General features: G+C 37.7%; 3 protein-coding genes across 8 annotated transcripts in view; 2 read left to right on the plus strand and 1 right to left on the minus strand.

Annotated features, from left to right (window-relative positions):
- The window catches only part of hectd1 (HECT domain containing 1), a 46075-nt gene extending 37062 nt beyond the window's left edge, over positions 1 to 9013 (plus strand). For all 5 annotated transcript variants that reach the window (XM_067455183.1, XM_067455186.1, XM_067455185.1 and 2 more), the window contains 9 exons: positions 61 to 188; positions 278 to 479; positions 884 to 1021; positions 1120 to 1727; positions 1850 to 1928; positions 4069 to 4162; positions 4327 to 4477; positions 7809 to 7953; positions 8042 to 9013. In XM_067455183.1, coding sequence (XP_067311284.1) covers positions 61 to 188; positions 278 to 479; positions 884 to 1021; positions 1120 to 1727; positions 1850 to 1928; positions 4069 to 4162; positions 4327 to 4477; positions 7809 to 7953; positions 8042 to 8179 — 1683 coding nt within the window. In that variant the 3' untranslated portion in view covers positions 8180 to 9013. The remainder of the gene's footprint in view (positions 1 to 60; positions 189 to 277; positions 480 to 883; positions 1022 to 1119; positions 1728 to 1849; positions 1929 to 4068; positions 4163 to 4326; positions 4478 to 7808; positions 7954 to 8041) is intronic.
- Positions 8641 to 12612, minus strand: ap4s1 (adaptor related protein complex 4 subunit sigma 1). 2 transcript variants are annotated; one of them, XM_067455190.1, is made up of 6 exons: positions 12276 to 12612; positions 10423 to 10527; positions 10134 to 10220; positions 9989 to 10057; positions 9865 to 9876; positions 8641 to 9400 (listed from the first exon to the last, which is right to left on the minus strand). In XM_067455190.1, the coding sequence occupies exons 1-6, from the start codon at positions 12336 to 12338 to the stop codon at positions 9272 to 9274; spliced, it is 465 nt and encodes a 154-aa protein (XP_067311291.1). In that variant the 5' UTR covers positions 12339 to 12612; the 3' UTR covers positions 8641 to 9271. The 2 variants fall into 2 exon arrangements, with proteins under 2 accessions (XP_067311291.1, XP_067311292.1); XM_067455191.1 differs by having other exon boundaries at positions 10423 to 10576; positions 12276 to 12604.
- Positions 10944 to 17212, plus strand: part of strn3 (striatin, calmodulin binding protein 3) — a 40267-nt gene continuing 33998 nt past the window's right edge. The window contains exon 1 of the mRNA XM_067455188.1: positions 10944 to 11901. Coding sequence (XP_067311289.1) covers positions 11629 to 11901 — 273 coding nt within the window. The 5' untranslated portion in view covers positions 10944 to 11628. The remainder of the gene's footprint in view (positions 11902 to 17212) is intronic.

Here is a 17212-nt window from a genome sequence, read left to right on the forward strand (position 1 = left end):
CAAGGATGCATTAAATTGATCAAAAGACACTTTTTATAAAATATTTCTTTGTCTTTTTAGGAGCCACTGGCCCTGGCTAGCGGGGCTCTCCCAGACTGGTGTGAGCAGTTAACCAGCAAGTGTCCTTTCCTCATACCTTTTGAAACCCGGCAGCTTTATTTTACATGCACTGCATTTGGAGCCTCCAGGTCTGTGCTAGCAGTTTTCAAAGACATCTTTACTGCATTCATATAAATGTGAGAATTTGTGAGGTTTGAGAATTTTCATCTCTCTCTAGGGCTATTGTCTGGCTCCAGAACCGAAGAGAAGCCACTATGGAGCGTTCCCGGCCATCCACAACGGTTCGCCGTGATGATCCCGGCGAGTTCCGTGTGGGTCGGCTCAAGCACGAGCGTGTCAAGGTGCCTCGTGGAGAGAGCATGATGGAGTGGGCTGAGAGTGTGATGCAGATACATGCTGACAGAAAGTCTGTACTGGAGGTAAAAACCCCAACATAATGTTTAAAGTGAAATTCCTTTTAGTTTTAATTTCAAATTATTTTGCTAGTATAACCATTCGAAGGAGTTTGGTTGAACAATTTTGTAGCATTTTGCATGTTTTTTTTTACACCAAAAGCATGTGTAAAACCTGATGATTATCTTGTATCACTATTACAGTACTTATTGTGCTTCAGTGGAAGCAACAACATATGTACAAAGAAGAAATGGCAAAAAACATTGTGACATTTCCCATGGAACTGTGATTTTTATGACATGATCATTTTCTTTAATATATTAAGTCATCCTGTGGTCTTGGAAGTTTGATGAGGCCGGCCCCCTAGTTGAGAACTAGTGCTCTTTAAATCATTCTCAGACTGTTTGATAATGATGTTTATCTTGCCCAGGTGGAGTTCCAGGGGGAGGAGGGCACTGGTCTTGGACCCACCTTGGAGTTCTATGCCCTTGTGGCTGCAGAGTTCCAGAGGACTTCCCTTGGTATCTGGCTCTGTGACGACGACTTCCCAGATGATGAGTCACGTCAAGTAAGTGCTTTACCACATGTTTAGCTATTTCGCTCTAGCCATAGGTGTAACACTGTTATTAGTTGACTGATTATTTTATTTTTTTCACTCTTCATCAGGTGGATCTGGGCGGTGGCTTGAAACCACCTGGCTATTATGTGCAGCGTTCCTGCGGCCTTTTCCCTGCTCCCTTCCCTCAGGACAGTGATGAACTGGAGCGTATCACTAAGCTTTTCCTGTTCCTTGGCATCTTTCTTGCCAAATGCATCCAGGACAACCGTCTCGTTGACCTGCCCATATCCCAGCCTTTCTTCAAACTGCTCTGTATGGGTGACATCAAAAGCAACATGAGTAAGCTACTTTATCAAAACCATGTCGAGTCGGACTGCCACTTCTCTGAAATCCAGTCTGAGGCCTCCACTGAGGATGGTCAGGACACATACTCAGTGGGTAGCTTTGATGAAGACTCCAAGTCCGAGTTCATCCTTGACCCTCCCAAGCCAAAACCACCAGCTTGGTACCATGGCATCTTGACATGGGAGGACTTTGAACTGGTTAACCCTCACAGAGCACGGTTTCTAAAAGAGCTGAAGGCACTGTCTGTGAAACGCAGGCAGATCCTGGGCAATAAGAGTCTGTCAGAGGATGAGAAGAACACACGGCTGCAGGATCTCATGCTGAAGAATCCTATGGGCTCTGGCCCTCCACTTAGTGTAGAAGATCTTGGGTGAGATATGAATGTCACTTTCTAAATTAATCAATATCATGTTACTTTCTTGCATGTTGTAGGGTGTTTTATTTATATGTTTACTTATGTTGTTCATCTAAATTTCTTTCATTTGTTATTAGATTAAATTTTCAGTTCTGTCCATCATCCAAAGTACACGGCTTCTCATCGGTAGACTTGAAGCCCAATGGAGAAGATGAGGTATGTTGCATGTTCTCCAGACATACAATGTAGTACCCTGTATGTACTGTTATACACACTGCCTCTCTACAATGAAAATGAAGTCATATTTTGTGGTTTCATCTTATTTTGTGTATTTGTAGTTATGGCAATGCATATTTTTTTGTACATATATTTGTATAGCAGTGCTACATCACCCTTAGTATCAGTACTTCTTGCTACCATCTTGAAAAATTACCTTTTGGGTCATCAGGATGCTTGAATTAGATTTTGGGGCAGTAAGATTATATATTAGAGATTCTCCAATACTTGATTATATAGGAATATTATGAAGTGATAGATTTTTTTTTTTTTTTTTTTTTTTTTTTTTTTAGATATTTAAAAATATATATATATATATATTAGCAATAATATTAGATTATTGATAATATGATTAAAGAGAGAGATAATAAAAATGCCTATATGGCATTTTTTGCCATGGTATAAAAAAAGTATGGAATATCAATATATATTTTTAAGATATTGTATTACAATTCCAGTATTGTAAAACACTAATCCCTAATAGTTTTATTCAACATGGACGCCCATTACTTTATCAAAAGTGAAAGTAAAGCCTTTTGCTTTGGTGATATAAAAAAAAACATTTATTATGTAATCAAATTTTGTGAGAATCCTAAAACGCATCCGGATTTTATCAGAATGATTTCTGAAGCATCATGTGAAACTGAAGACTGAAATAATGGCTGCTGAAAATTCAAATTTGCCATCACGGGAATAAATTACATATAAAATATATAAAAATAAAGCAGGGCTTTTTTTACTTGAACTTGGCATTGGTGCTCCCAACTTCAAAAAATTAGGATCACCCACTTTATTTAAAATTTAAGGAGCACTAAAATGTATATATTAGTGCTGTCAAAATTAGCCCGTTAATGTTTTATTTTTTTCAGTTTAATGCATTAAAAATATTTAAAGCAATTATCGCAATTACCGTTTTTTCTATCATCTTTTGCTTTCATTACATGATATGATCCTGCTCTTTCCAGCACGACAAGACAAAAGGGAAAGCGCTGTCCGTGTGGGTGTGTCTCAGTCAGCTCTGTAGTTTCCTAGGTCGTGAATTGTTATATCATGTACATGAATGTGGCCGACACCCAGATCAGTGCCCTGACTACTGAACTAGGGAGCTGATTGAGACACACACCTTGTCTGAACGACACACACCAGAATCGTGTTCTGTACAATACAAACAATAACATACATTTTGGCAAAATTCTGTGAGTATTCTCATAAGAACACCTTTAGAGTTAAATAATGTCTTAAATTAACTTAAAAGAGTTTTGGAGAAAATGACGTGCATGACAGTCAGATCCGCATCATGTTCGGCAGATCCTAATGCTGTCAGTCATTAATGTTAATCACACAAGAAAGGTAACACAGAAAATTGTGGCTTTAATAAGTAGTTATTTAATTCAAAATGTATAGTGCGGACAGTTTGATTAACTTCAATTTTAGCTGTTTAAATTCTGTATATTTCCTACCTGTTAGACAATAGGAATGCCACAGGTAAATTACACTTTATAATAATGTGTTTATGTGAAGATTGTTTTAAGTCCACTTGAAATTGATTAGCTTTTAATTATTAGTAGCAGTTTTAGTATCAGTGATACTGGCAGGCCTTCATAAATACAGTATATTTTAAATATATGTTGAATGGCATAAAATGGCATCTTTTTAAGTTGTTTCTATATTACTTTGAAAAAAAATTACAATACAAAAAATTACAGGAAAATTTTGTGATTTGTTTAAAAATAATACCATGTTTTGTAGAGATTTGAAATGGTAGTGATACACCTATAATGATTTTTCACGGCCGATTTCAGAAACTTTTAAGCACATTTATTTGTTGTTTTTTTGCTCTATAACAGGGCAAACTGCCCTTAAAAACATCTGTAGTCATTTTAAATTGGACACAAACACTGCATTTTAATCAATCCTTCTACACACAAGTAGCATGAGCAGTTGTTTTTATTTATTTATAAGACTTAAAACAAATACGGAGTGATTTGACTTTTGCTTTGTGAAATTGTTAAGACACAACTGCACTAAACAAAAACCAATAGACTGAATGAAAATGAAAATTCTGCTGTCCTCTCATCAGATGGTCACCATGGACAATGCTGAGGACTATGTAGAGCTCATGTTTGACTTCTGCATGCACACAGGAATCCAGAAGCAAATGGAGGCCTTTAGAGGTATGACAGCATTGGCAATATTCTCATGCCTTGCATTTGAAATCCGCTCAAGCTACACTCTGTGTATACCAATGCGTGGAAGTACATGTAACTTGACTCTTCAGATCTATTCATATCAGTTACAAATATGGTGTTAAGTGTGAAACGTCTGTGTTTTGGTACAGAGGGCTTTAACAGAGTGTTCCCTATGGAGAAACTCAGTTCATTTAGTCATAAAGAGGTGCAGATGATCTTGTGTGGCAACCAGTCTCCATCCTGGACCGCTGAAGACATTGTCAACTACACAGAGCCTAAACTTGGCTACACACGGGACAGGTAGACATTTACTATTATTTCTATTGCTCTACTTTTTTTTTATAATGGCATACAGTTGGGTAGGTCTGTGATGTCATTTTTTTATTTATTTTTTTATAATTATTTATTTTTTATAAATGTTGTAATAAAAAAAAGTTAAAGTTATAGGGCCTTAATAAAGCATGTAAATATATTGTTACTAAAATGCAGCATTTGAAATCGGAAAAGAAACATGCATGTCTTGGTAACAATTACAGATGCACCGAAAATTGCCGGTAGCTGGTAATTCATTATATTTGAAAGCCGGTATTGGCCAATAAATCTAAATACAATTTTTTTATAAAATTGAGAGCCTGATCACAAAAGTTCTCTGTAAAAGATCGAACCGTACGGTTCGGCACGCACTTCATTTCAAAACTGATGATGGATCTATAATCCATTTGATATTTGTATTTGCTTTATTGTATGTATTTGTGTGGTTGCTTGTAGTTTTGATTATTTGTTCTTCTTTAGTTTATTTTTTTATATGATACATTTCCTAACTACCCTGAACATATCAAAACCATACCGAAACCATGACCCTAAAACTGTGACTGTAATAACCGCACCGTGAGTAATTTTAACGATTCTACCCCTAGTGTACAATAATGAAAGATTTTAAATAAACCATATTGTTGATAAATGATACTAGAAAAATAAATGCTCGTTATTAATAATGCATCAGTGTTTTTGAAAAAGAAACCTCTAAAATTAAAATGAATTTCAAATGACAGCATTGCTGTTAAAGCTGAGTGTTAGAGCTGAATGTGAGGCGTTTTGTTAGCGGATTTTGTTAACGCAACCGAATGCATTCTATGAGATTAATCTGATATTTACACAAAATAAACCCATTACAACATATCTATGCAAAATGACTTAAATGCTCAAGTGAACTTGAACTAAGTTGCATTCGTCTCAGAATCTATAACTCCTGTTGTAGATGTGCTCTTTCGTAACAACCATAGGCTGTATAAAAATAAATTAAAAAATACAGATTGTCCGTAACATCACCCTTAGGTTTCTGAAGAGCATTTTTGAAGCCTGAAGTGGGTGGAGACAGCTGTCGCCATTTTGGAACCTGGGAAACTGAAACTGGGCAAAGAGGTGGGATGTGGTTGGAGCTGAGGTGCCTGTTTGTTGCAACCACGCCCACCTTGCTCAACTCTAGTGGAAATCCACCTGTCAATCAAGTGGCCACGCCCATAATTATGCAGAACTTTAAGGATGCGTTATTTAAAAAAAATCACCCCCTCACAGTTGTCATGGAGGGCTAAATTAGCTATATAGACCAAACAATCTTTTACAGTAGGGCTGTGTATTGCCAAGACTCTGGCGATACAATACGTATCACGATACATGGGTTACGATACGATATATTGCAATATATTGCGATATTGTAAGAGAGGCAATATATTGCGATATTTCTTTTTTGTGTGTTTTTGTTTTTTATAATTTAAAAGAATAAAGAACACAACCATAAGCCTAAAACACGAGACAAAGTATTTTATTTAATTAATACAGTTTAATTTATAACACTAATCATATGCAATGTGCAATCTAAGTTAAGGGAAATGTAAAGTGACTGCAGGATTCTTTATGTGTATATGTTTTAAAGGTTCACAGTATAGCAGTGGCTATTTAACAACAGAAAGTGCAGTCCATTCCATGACTGAAAGACTGTTTGTTTTATATTTAACACAGCAGCCCCGATCACACAGAACGCGTTTTTGCAGCGAGAAGCCTTTTTTGAATGGATTTCGGTTGGCAGAGAGCGTTATGCGCGCTGCTTATGCGCCCTGGGCGCCTCGCGTTTTTGAAGGAGCGCTCCGAGCGCATGAAGTTGAAAAAAAGTCAACTCTGAGCAGAAAAGCGTGCAACATCATCGCGCTTATGTTCTGTTGTCCAATCGAATGAATGAAGCGGCGGGCCTTCCGTTGTGTTGACCGTTACATTGATTTGACTGACAGTACAGGTGATTCGGGGGTTGCTTAGAAACATTAAAGCGCACTGCTCATTTTTGAATGAGAAAACGCCGATCAAAAAAGAGTGCAGTGCGCCTCGCGTTTTCGAACCTGAAAAACGCGTTCTGTGTGATCGGACCCTAAAGCTGTTTTCTATAAAGCAGTCTATTGTATAAAGTGCTATTTCAAGTAACGTTACTGAGCTGCAGAGCTGGTGCATCCATATCCACATCGCTATTATCTTTCGTTCTCCTGCCACCGCTGTCAGTTTTGGTGTGTGTTTATTTTGTTACTGAGAGGAAATAGTGCAGGACATTCTATCGAAACACTTCTCAGCAGCGCGGGTGACGTCAGGATGTTAAGCGAGCTCTCTTTTTCAATGTGTTTCCCGAGTATTAGATTATAACTTGGCCTATTTTGCAAACAAAATGATTCTTGTCGATTTCCTTAGTGGCTTCTTTTTAGCTGAAGCCAACTTGAGTCCACACTTCAGCTCTGTATACTGCAAGAGCGGAATAATGCTATCGTCTTGAGAGCTGGGTTTGCTAATCTAAACACTAGTGATGCACGCACTTTCACCTTGCGCTTCTCCGGCTCCGCGTCAGTTATACGTTCTGAGATAACACTGCCATCTAGTGGTTGGGTGTTATACAGTCTGTGGTTTAAACTGAACACAAAGCCACGAATCTTGGATGTAAATAAATAAATATATAAATATCGATACAGCGTTTTTGAGAATCGATACAATATCGCCAAACATAATATCGCGATATTCACGTGTATCGATATTTTCTTACACCCCTATTTTACAGTAGTGTTTTCATTATAATTTCATGTGGTCTAAATAAAAACAGATTTACATTGCACTTAACCGTTTCCTTTTTGAAGTGAAAAAAGGATCCAATCATATTTTAGGCTATTCAATACCTCAGGCAATTGTGAGATGTGTAAATGTTCATTTTTAGTAGTTAATGTATCATTTACTTACACACAAGTTATTTTAAATTACTATTTCCCAATATTACTGTTTTCATTTGTATTGCTATGTAATATAGTTTTTTGTTTCTTTGTTTGTTTTTCTCCATAATAATTGAAGCCTTGGTGAGCATAAGAGACTTTTTAAGATTATTTTAGTGACCCAAACCTTACTGACCCAAACTTTGGAACATTAAACATGAAACATTTATTTTAAAGAGGTTTACATGTTCCATATCCTTCCGCTATTATAGCATGCTTTCATGTTTGTAATAAGGGCTTCATGTTAAGCTTTCAGAATAATGTAAAATAAATGTAATAACGTACTTGGGCACATTTCAGATAGTATATATCATGTTGATTTATTTGTATTACAGTCCTGGTTTCCTGCGCTTTGTGCGAGTGCTGTGTGGAATGTCATCTGATGAAAGGAAGGCTTTCCTCCAGTTCACTACAGGCTGCTCGACCCTGCCCCCTGGTGGACTGGCCAACCTCCATCCACGTCTTACAATAGTCCGGAAGGTATTTAAGCTCACCATCATTTCAGTTGCTAAAACCCAGCCAATAACTAAGAGTAACTAACATTCTTTCTTTATACCTGCTCCTCTAGGTTGATGCAACAGATGCCAGCTATCCTTCAGTTAACACATGTGTGCACTACTTGAAGTTGCCGGAATATTCTTCCGAAGAGATCATGAGAGAGCGTCTCCTCGCTGCCACTATGGAGAAGGGCTTCCACCTCAACTGAGCATGCTCTCCCTACATCATTGACCAACTCCCATACTGGTGAAGCCTGTTGTGTTTTGTTGCAGAAAATAAAGCTGTGCTCTGAAATACCCCCACCCCACCCCACCCAAATACACAGGAAAAACAGTCCCATCGCAGCTCCACTAGCTCCTGAACCCGATTAGGGTCTCCTCCTCCACTGGCTGCTTCACATGGCCTTTCCCAGGTCCCTCTACTGCTTTAAGGGCTTGAGCCGCTGGCAGCCAGGGTAGTCTCTCCTCACCTACTGTGTTTACTGTCATTACTCCAGGTCCAGTGTACATTTTGGCATAGATCATCTTTTTCAGACTCAAACTTCACCAGCTGCAGCATCAGACCCTGGACACAAGCACACCTGCTTCTGTAGAGCTAACTATAGTGTTTGGTCATTTCCTTAACAGGTTTTAAGTTTTACTAGTGCCTGCATTTGTTGAAATATTAGGATTTTTTTCTTTCATTTTGTTTTACTTAATCTGTCTACATACAATCATGCACATGCTTTTTCTTTCTTTTTTGCTTCCGTTACTGTTGAGTATGTTTTCAACTGTTCATCGCCCTGCTAAAGGATCAAAGTCCCTGAGTGCATTTGTGTAATTTTACAATAAAGCTATAGATACAGAAACACTGGTTCTGTGTGCAAGGCACATTTAAAAAAAAAAAGAGAAAAAGACGAAGCAAAAAGCAAGCTGTGCTTTCCCTTGTATTTTCTTTGTATATTATAAACATTTATTTAACTCAAGTTGCAGTTTGAAGTAAACAAATATTTTCAAATGTGTATGCTCCAAAAATAATCATTAAAATGTTTGCAAAGTATCAACACTGTCATTTCTGCTTTTTCCCTCTGATGATGAACTGACAAATGTGTGTTTCTGAATGCGATTAACATTTCGCTGTCTTATTTAGACCTGGGATTTTTAAGAGGAAACCTCCCTGACAATGCATTGGAAGTTATTACAGGCAACGTTACAATGAAGTTCGAAAACTTGAAGAATGGAAAAAGAGCACATGGTTTAAATTAGTAAGAAAAGCTTTTATTTAAATTTGTTACAGAATATTAATAAACTATTGCATTGGATCAGCTTTCTGCCATCTTGTCCAGGGCCAGTAGTGGTGCCAGTATTCGGTTCTTATTGGTCTCCACAATGTGTCCGTTGAGGATCATTTCATCAAGTATTATGTGTACTTTATCTAAATTGAACATGATCTGATTTTCCATTAAGGAATGAAAAGAGTTTTTGTCATAAAATTATCACTGAAGACACAATGCCAATTTCACATTGCCGGGGTTCTCGAAGCGGAAGTCAACCGGAGACAACATAAGAATTTTTGTATTCCCGTTTGCTCCAATAGGATGACCGTTTCCTCAACTTTCCAAAAGGGGGAAATTAGTTTAATTGCAGCAGTCAGAAGAGAGAAGAATGTAAATTTGCCTCACAGCAGTGTTCATTTTTTGTTTTTTGTAATTTACTGCCAAAGTATAGTGTACATTTTAAAATGAAAATACTAACAACTTTAATTAAATTGAGATGTTGATAACTGTGGGAAATATGCATCACAGTCTATGAATAGGGTCCATGCATGACAATATTAACAGCAAAAAGCAGAAAAGTTTGTTAAATAATACAAATACATAATAGTTGTTTTGTTTTTGTTTACTCATAAGGATACATCCAGCTCACTCTGTCAAGAGAAGAAAAACAAATAAATTAAATTGAAAATATTTAATTTATATCTTTTCTCAGGAAAATTATAATAGGTCTGTCTGTGCCTTCATAAAAATATCAGTACTTACCACACGACTGAAATACTTGTCTAACACTTCGACAAAGTTGTGCACAAGCTCATAGATCGACAGTTCATTCTGTGGGAAAGATGGCCAATGACTATAAATAACAGACTTTAAAACACTAAAGAAATATTGATTAGTGAAGTTTCACCTCGTTTTCAGTGATGCCAACAACAATGAAAAGGGCTGCATACTGACGATAGACCAGTTTGTAGTCTTTATACTCCACAAATGAACACTGAGGAGAAAGAGAATTAGTTCAAAAGCTAATTGTAATTCTAAAGGATTTACGTTTAAAAACATAATTTCGTATGTCCTTTATATCACTTAAATTACCCTGAGGGTCAGTGATATTCATAATATTCTCCACCGCAAAGAATGGCTATTATAAAAAGTGTGGTTTACCATTAAATTGAGAGTAAAGGGGAAACATGACTGACCTCTTCCTTCCTCCGAGCGAGACATCCCCTAACCACGTCAGCTTCAAGAGCTGCTCTTTTCCCAAGCTCCACTTGTTCATAATACTTGGATAGGCGAGTCTGCCCCTGTTTGTTGACCATAAGTAGGAACTTGATCATAGTAATTCAGGGGCCACTTGAAAGGATAAATTACATAATTAGCAAACAACTGGGAAGGCAAAAAGTAAGCAGTTTTCTTTGTAAAACGATAAATAAATTACATCACATTATTTACGTCATAACCGAGTTTTTGTGATGCACACCGTGTGTGTGCAAATGATGCACACCGTGTGTGTGCATCATTTGGATATTTCTCAAAATTGCTGTTATTTATTTTTATTATTTTTATTTTTAATTATTTGAAATGAGCAAAACCAAGCGCACCTTTAAATTATGAAAATAAAATGGAAACATGTATTTCACTCTAATCCGCCCGATTTATGTTTTTTTTTTCAGTGCCACGTTTTTGTATGAAAAATATATAAATTAAAACAGTTGTTATCTGTAACAGATAGATAAAATACGGTAACCAACAGTTTGCACTAAAATACCATAGTAGTCAACATAAATAATTAACGCTAGGTGGATTGCTTGACAGAGAAGATCATGTGATGCCAACATGGCAGCGTCCATGAGAGGGCGACCTGCTCCATGTAGAGAAAAAGTTTTCTTTTCTTCTTTCATGTTAGTTTAGCTATATAATTATAATAATACATTTTAAATATTTCAAATTGGCCATACCAAGTGCAAAAAAAATCAAAAGGTGAAAAAAGCTATTGGATATTTTACTTAGCCAGACTTTATATGCATAGCTATTTTTCAACGCCACATTTTTTACGTTTTATACCGTCGGTCAGGTACATGTATACGCATGCGCAGTTCCCGCCCGTCAGTCTGTATTCGGATGACTCGAGACAGCGCAGGGTTGGGTGAACGCGTCCCATCATGCAGCGCGCGCGCCAGTCCTCCCTCACTCACTCACCCCCGCAGTAGGAGACTCACATCCAGGGATCGGACTAATGGCGGCCGGCAAATCCGTGCGCTGACACGAAATCTACAACAGCCGCTCAGGTGCCAGCCTATTTCGTGGGGGGCAGGGCGACGTCCCATCGCTACACGAACAGTAAAGAAGGGAGGGTTGAGGGGAAACAATCGGCGACTTCTAGCAGGACTTTCCTATTTTTAAACATGGATGAACAGCCCGGCGGAGGAGGAGGAGGAGGAGGAATGGCCGCCCAGAGACAGCAGCAGCAGCCGCAGCTCGCACCGCAGCAGGGCAACAACAGCATTAATCCCCAGATCGCAAGCGCTGGAGGAGCGCCTATGGTCCAACAACAGCAAGACGAGATGCCCAGGCCCCAGCAGTACACCATCCCGGGGATTTTACACTACATCCAGCACGAATGGGCCCGTTTCGAGATGGAAAGGGCGCATTGGGAAGTGGAGAGGGCCGAACTCCAGGTAAGTTACAGACCCGTGGATTTGCTGATACAGTAGTATTAACCCCGAGTGGGGACGTTGCTCGCCATCAGATCGGCTGCTTTAATTAAAGACGTATCGTTGATTTAGTAAGCAATATACTAACGTTACAGGTCTCGCAAGCTTCCTGCCCGCCCATTTGCACTAAACGGGAACCGTTTCGTTATAATAAACGAATCCGTTTGCAGTTTAAGTATGCGAGACAGGGCATTTAGTACGGACGTATTTTAATACAGCGATTTAGTATGTCGCGTCGCTCACTCGCTAGTAGTGTGAGAGCTAAGCTAAGCTAACATGACATCGTTGTATTAGCGGTATTACGTGACGGCCGGTACGGTCGAATCAGATTATCTTACCCACGAACACAGGAGCAGATCTAATAGTCGTCGTTGTGGATTTATCGTGTCAGGAGAAGGCATCTGTCAATGAAAGCCAGCAGACTTTGTCAACTATTCTCCCGTTCTGCCATTTTGTTTTGGTCAATATGGCGTCCGTATGGGTTGCTTCTTTGATTGATCCATCCTACTAACGTTACCGCTCACTTTCACACCCCACTGTAATGTACAGTATTTTTCTAACACAGCATATCTTTTCTTTTAAAACAATTAGTAGAAAATGACGCTGTTTCCTTCTTATTTTCCCTGTGAGTTCACGTAATAATCCTCAGATAAAGGAGACGTTAGGCAGAATGACAGCGACAGCCACCTTTAGCATAAAAAGATGCATTGGAAGTGAATAGTGACCGTGATTGCGAGCAGCTTACGTTATGACTTACATCTACATTTATATTACATATAAGAAAGAAAGTTATACCGGTTTGGTGCAACATGAGGGTGGGTAAATAATGATAGTGTTCAATTTTGGGCGAACTATCCCTTGATGCTATGAGCTGATAACCTTTCTAACGTTAGTTTTGCTCCCCATCTGAGCACCAAACTTATTACTGATTAATTATTTAGATGAAAGTATCAAGATGCTATGTAAATGTATTCCACCATCAAATGTATTATTACTTACTCACTCTGATGTTTATCCAAACCTGTATGACTAATTTGATGTGCAGCACAAAAACAGATGTCCGACATAAACAGGCCCAGTTGCCATTTACCTTCACTGTATGAAAAAAGATTATATTTAGCAGGGTGTACATGTACTGTTTGCAGGTTTGTTTTTTGGGGTAGTTCACCCAAAAATTAAGTCTTGCCTAAAAGCCTAAAGTTATTCTGAATCCAAACTTCTATTCTTCTGATCACAAGTGAAGATCTTTTTGATGAAATCTGAGAGCTCTCTGTCCCTCCCTAGACAGCTATGCAACTAAAACTTTGAAACTTCCAAAAGTTCATCAAGAGATCGTAAAAAGGAATCCACTTGAATTGAAGGGTTTCATCCATATTAAGTCCAAAACAGAAATAATTTAGGCTTTTGTTTCACATATCCATCAATGTACACATCAGTTATGATAAACGTAAGCTCAAGCACGTTTGCCTGATGTGGACAACCAATCAATCTGTTCATCATATAAGTGATTGTGAACATTTGGACTAAACCACTCAAATCATGGATTAGTTTTCTGATCTCTTTTTTTTTTAAAATCTTTTTGAAGCGTCAAAGTGGTAGTGGTAGTTGCATAGCTGTCAATAGAGAGTACAGAACTGGTTTCGATTTTATTTAAAAAAAATCTTAATTTGTGTTCCGAAGATGAACGAAAGTCTTGCTGGTTGGGAACAACTTGAGGGTGAGCAATTATTTACAGAACTTTCATTTTTGGGTGAAATATCTCTATATCTGCAATATTGTAGGATGTTGTTTTTAAAGGTATAGTTCACCCAAATATCAAAATTGTCATAATTTACTTAACCTCATGTCGTTTTTGCCTGTCACATTTCACTTGAAAAATAAGTCATAAAGATTTGGAATGACATGAGTGTGTGTGAATAATGACAGACAGTTAATTTTTGGGTGAACTATTACCATAAGTGTGTTTTGACGGCTACATTTCCCAGCCCACCCGTATTAATGGGTGTAGCCATCATATTTTCAGCCTAGTGGAGGTGAGGGTGGCAGTTTAGCTTTTGTGAATGAGGAAAGAAGCTAGAATGCCTGTGGCAGGACGTTGCATTATGTAAACATAGTCAGTCTTCCCTTTTGGAGGCAGAGGAGTTTTCACCACCCCTGTATAGACTTGTTTAGTGACATACTTTCTGGATGACTCCCACCTCAAACCTAATGGGCACTTTTCATTATTCAGAGGAAGTCAGCTTGGTCTTCTCAGAAAAGGGGTTGGTCTTGTTTATCAGCTCTGCATTCCATGTTTCCGATGTTCACATGTTTCACATGTTCAGATGCCACCTAATCGTCAGATACTGATCATATCGCAAACACAATAAACCTTATCAAATCATGTTGAACTTGCCAGATATTAACTTTTTGATTCTCCAGCCTCGCATGCTGATTTTTGAGTCCATTATCACATATCTTTCATGCATTTGGCATCTTCTGTATGTATAGGAGACTTAGCTAATGTTATCGTAGTGAATGGTGGTTCAGTCCTGCTTTAACACGGTCTGGTTCTAATTGATGTGAAACTCTTCCTGTCAGTTTGCCGGGCCTCGTAGGCATAGCTGCTAGCAGAGATGTCCTGAGCAGTCACATCAGGAATAGGCCTGATTCGAGTTATCTGGGTTAGCTCCGGGTTTGTAGGTCATGTTATCACCATCTTCAGAGTTGTTGCTCATTGCAACTCTCCAGCCTTCAGAGATGGTTAGTGTTAGGTTTTATATTTATCATTGCAACTTTCATGAATGTCTATAAAAAATCTCCATCTCTTTCAAATGCTGAGATATCTCTACTAGGGGTCGTATTACAGGAACTTCTTGTAAATCCTTTTTGAAAGACTTTTGTTACTTACATTTACACAAATGTTTCCAAGAATGTTAAATACAGAGAAATGAGCAATTTTAACCAGGACACGGACTAGGGCTGTCAACGAATATTCTAAATTCAATTATATATATATATATATATATATATATATATATATATATATATATATATATATATATATATATATATATATATATATAGGGCTGAACGATATGGACAAAATGTAATATCTCGATTTTCATGCCAGATATCTCAATATCGATACAATACGATATGACTACGTGTTCGGTGAAAACCAAGCATTTCTCAGAAAACTAAAAAGATTTAAGCCTACATTTCAAAAAGTTGTGTCAGAAAATGTATTGTTTTTAAGCCTTTCGCACGTACGATCACACAGGTGTAATCAGTCTAGGCTGGTCCCTGGAGTGGATGATCAAGTGCATCACATGGTCAACTGCTAAATCCAAATGTTGAATTTAGCCAGAGACAGGCGCGCTCAGAGCTGTCATATATCACAGCATTTCAATGTTTTCATCCACATACTGTTTATTTCAGGTTTCAAACATATAAATTCACATAAGTACTAAAAAAACAATACATTTAGAGTTTGTAAAATACACACTGATGTCTATGAAAGAGGTTATAATAATCATTTCCATTATAATTCGACACGTTTTATTCATATCAGATACACACATTGTGTAAGTACCTTCAATGTTTACTCTATTCTATTCCCAGTTCACCAGCCACTTAATTTTAAGTATTTCAGGAGAAATGGATGAATTCACATGTTGTGAATCCAACAGATCCGATTCTCTGAACTGCGTCTGAGGCACAAACTAACACGGCGGCGCCCATCGCGCATACAGCTCAACTAACGCGATCATTAAAGGTGTTTAAACAACAATATTCTTCCACTTGCATGTATTCGACAATCAGAATATCAGATATTTCATGCCATAGCTAACACATTTGTGAATATTCTGAATAAAAAAGGAAAAATGACATAAAGCAGATCATCATTCATTCAGCGCTTATCGTCTATATCGTTGCTTTTTTTGATAGTAATATCTTGAAAGTTCATATCGATATAGATACGATAACGATATATCGTTCAGCCCTAGTAGATTCTGGATTCAGAATCGATTCTGTGTTCAGTTCAAAATGCCACTTCACTACTGTAAGCGCGCGGTCACTGGCCAAACAGAAAAACACGTTGATAAACGAATGTTCGTATGCTGACCGTTCACAAAGCCCAACCCTTTTAGTTACTGTTGCTATGTCCGACATGCCATGGGCTTCTCATGCCACATACACGTTCTCACATAGAGAAAATACATTGCGGAGCAAAGAGGACACTGACAACACGCCTACAGACAGGACAGAGCAAGTTACTTTCGATATGAAACAAAGTCTAAACTTTAAAATGTTGTGTTTTTTTAAAGAAATGTAAACCACAAATATTGTCTTTTTAATGTGTCGTGATCACTAGCGGCTTGTGAACCGATTATCTATTCCTTTAAGTTCATTGATAAGCATAAAATAAACATGAATGAACACTAAAAGAAATGTTGTTTCAACCGCGGAAAGACATCAGTACACCGTTTTCAAGTTCAAGTCCACCAACGTTAATCTCTCCTGACTGCTTTGTCGGACCAACCGGCAGATTCGGCGATGTGATTGGTCAGATCACCTGTCAATCAAACTCGCGGTGAAGGGTGAATTTGAAGATAAAATGGACAAACTATGACCTGCTTACCTGACATAACTCTGTTGCTTTTAAATGTGCTATATAAGGCCATCCTTAAAAATATTTTGGTTTGCAGTAACAGTAAAAAAAAATTAAAAAAAGGGTCGGTAGGTAGGTAAAAGAATTTTTTTTCAAATTTTAATGTAAAAAAAAAAAGTACATTTTTGGTGATGGTGATTACGTAGGTATGAATTTAAACTGACTGGGTCTTCAAGCCGTGCCTTCGGGCGCATAGGCTAATTGCAGGCTATATAGACCACAAACAAATTGAAATATTTGTCAAAAACATGTTTATTGCATAAATTTCAGGTGCATTCATTAAGAAAAGGTTCCTACCACCGCTAGCTGTCATTGACTCATAGCTGTCAACCCTCCCTTTTTTTCCTGGGTTTCTCAGGTATTTTAGCTCTTTTCACGCTATCTTCCCATTTTAGTATTTTCCAGTGATATGATATGTATATGTATTCGTATTTTTACGCTCGATTGTGTTGACTCAGAACACGCAACTCTCTGTGTCTCTGAAGTGGCTTGCACTTGTTGCTAAACCAACGCATCTGTTGATATAGACTAGTGTATTTGAATATTAAAAATATATTTTTTTTATGAATTAAATTAATTAAGTAGCTATAACCTACTCTTTACTGGTAAATATTACAGTAA

Source organism: Pseudorasbora parva, chromosome 10, assembly GCF_024679245.1.
Source record: "Pseudorasbora parva isolate DD20220531a chromosome 10, ASM2467924v1, whole genome shotgun sequence".
Lineage (NCBI taxonomy): Eukaryota > Metazoa > Chordata > Actinopteri > Cypriniformes > Gobionidae > Pseudorasbora > Pseudorasbora parva.

Bases quoted from the DNA above. Each gene is read 5' to 3' on its own strand.
- ap4s1 (XM_067455190.1), bottom strand. From the start codon at position 12,338: ATGCCTTCTCCTGACACGATAAATCCACAACGACGACTATTAGATCTG. The intron at 10,528-12,275 runs GTAAGATAATCT...GTCAACAAACAG, and splicing joins ATCTGCTCCTGTGTTCGTGG to GGGCAGACTCGCCTATCCAA. The intron at 10,058-10,133 runs GTGAAACTTCAC...TCTTTCCCACAG, and splicing joins TTGGCATCACTGAAAACGAG to AATGAACTGTCGATCTATGA.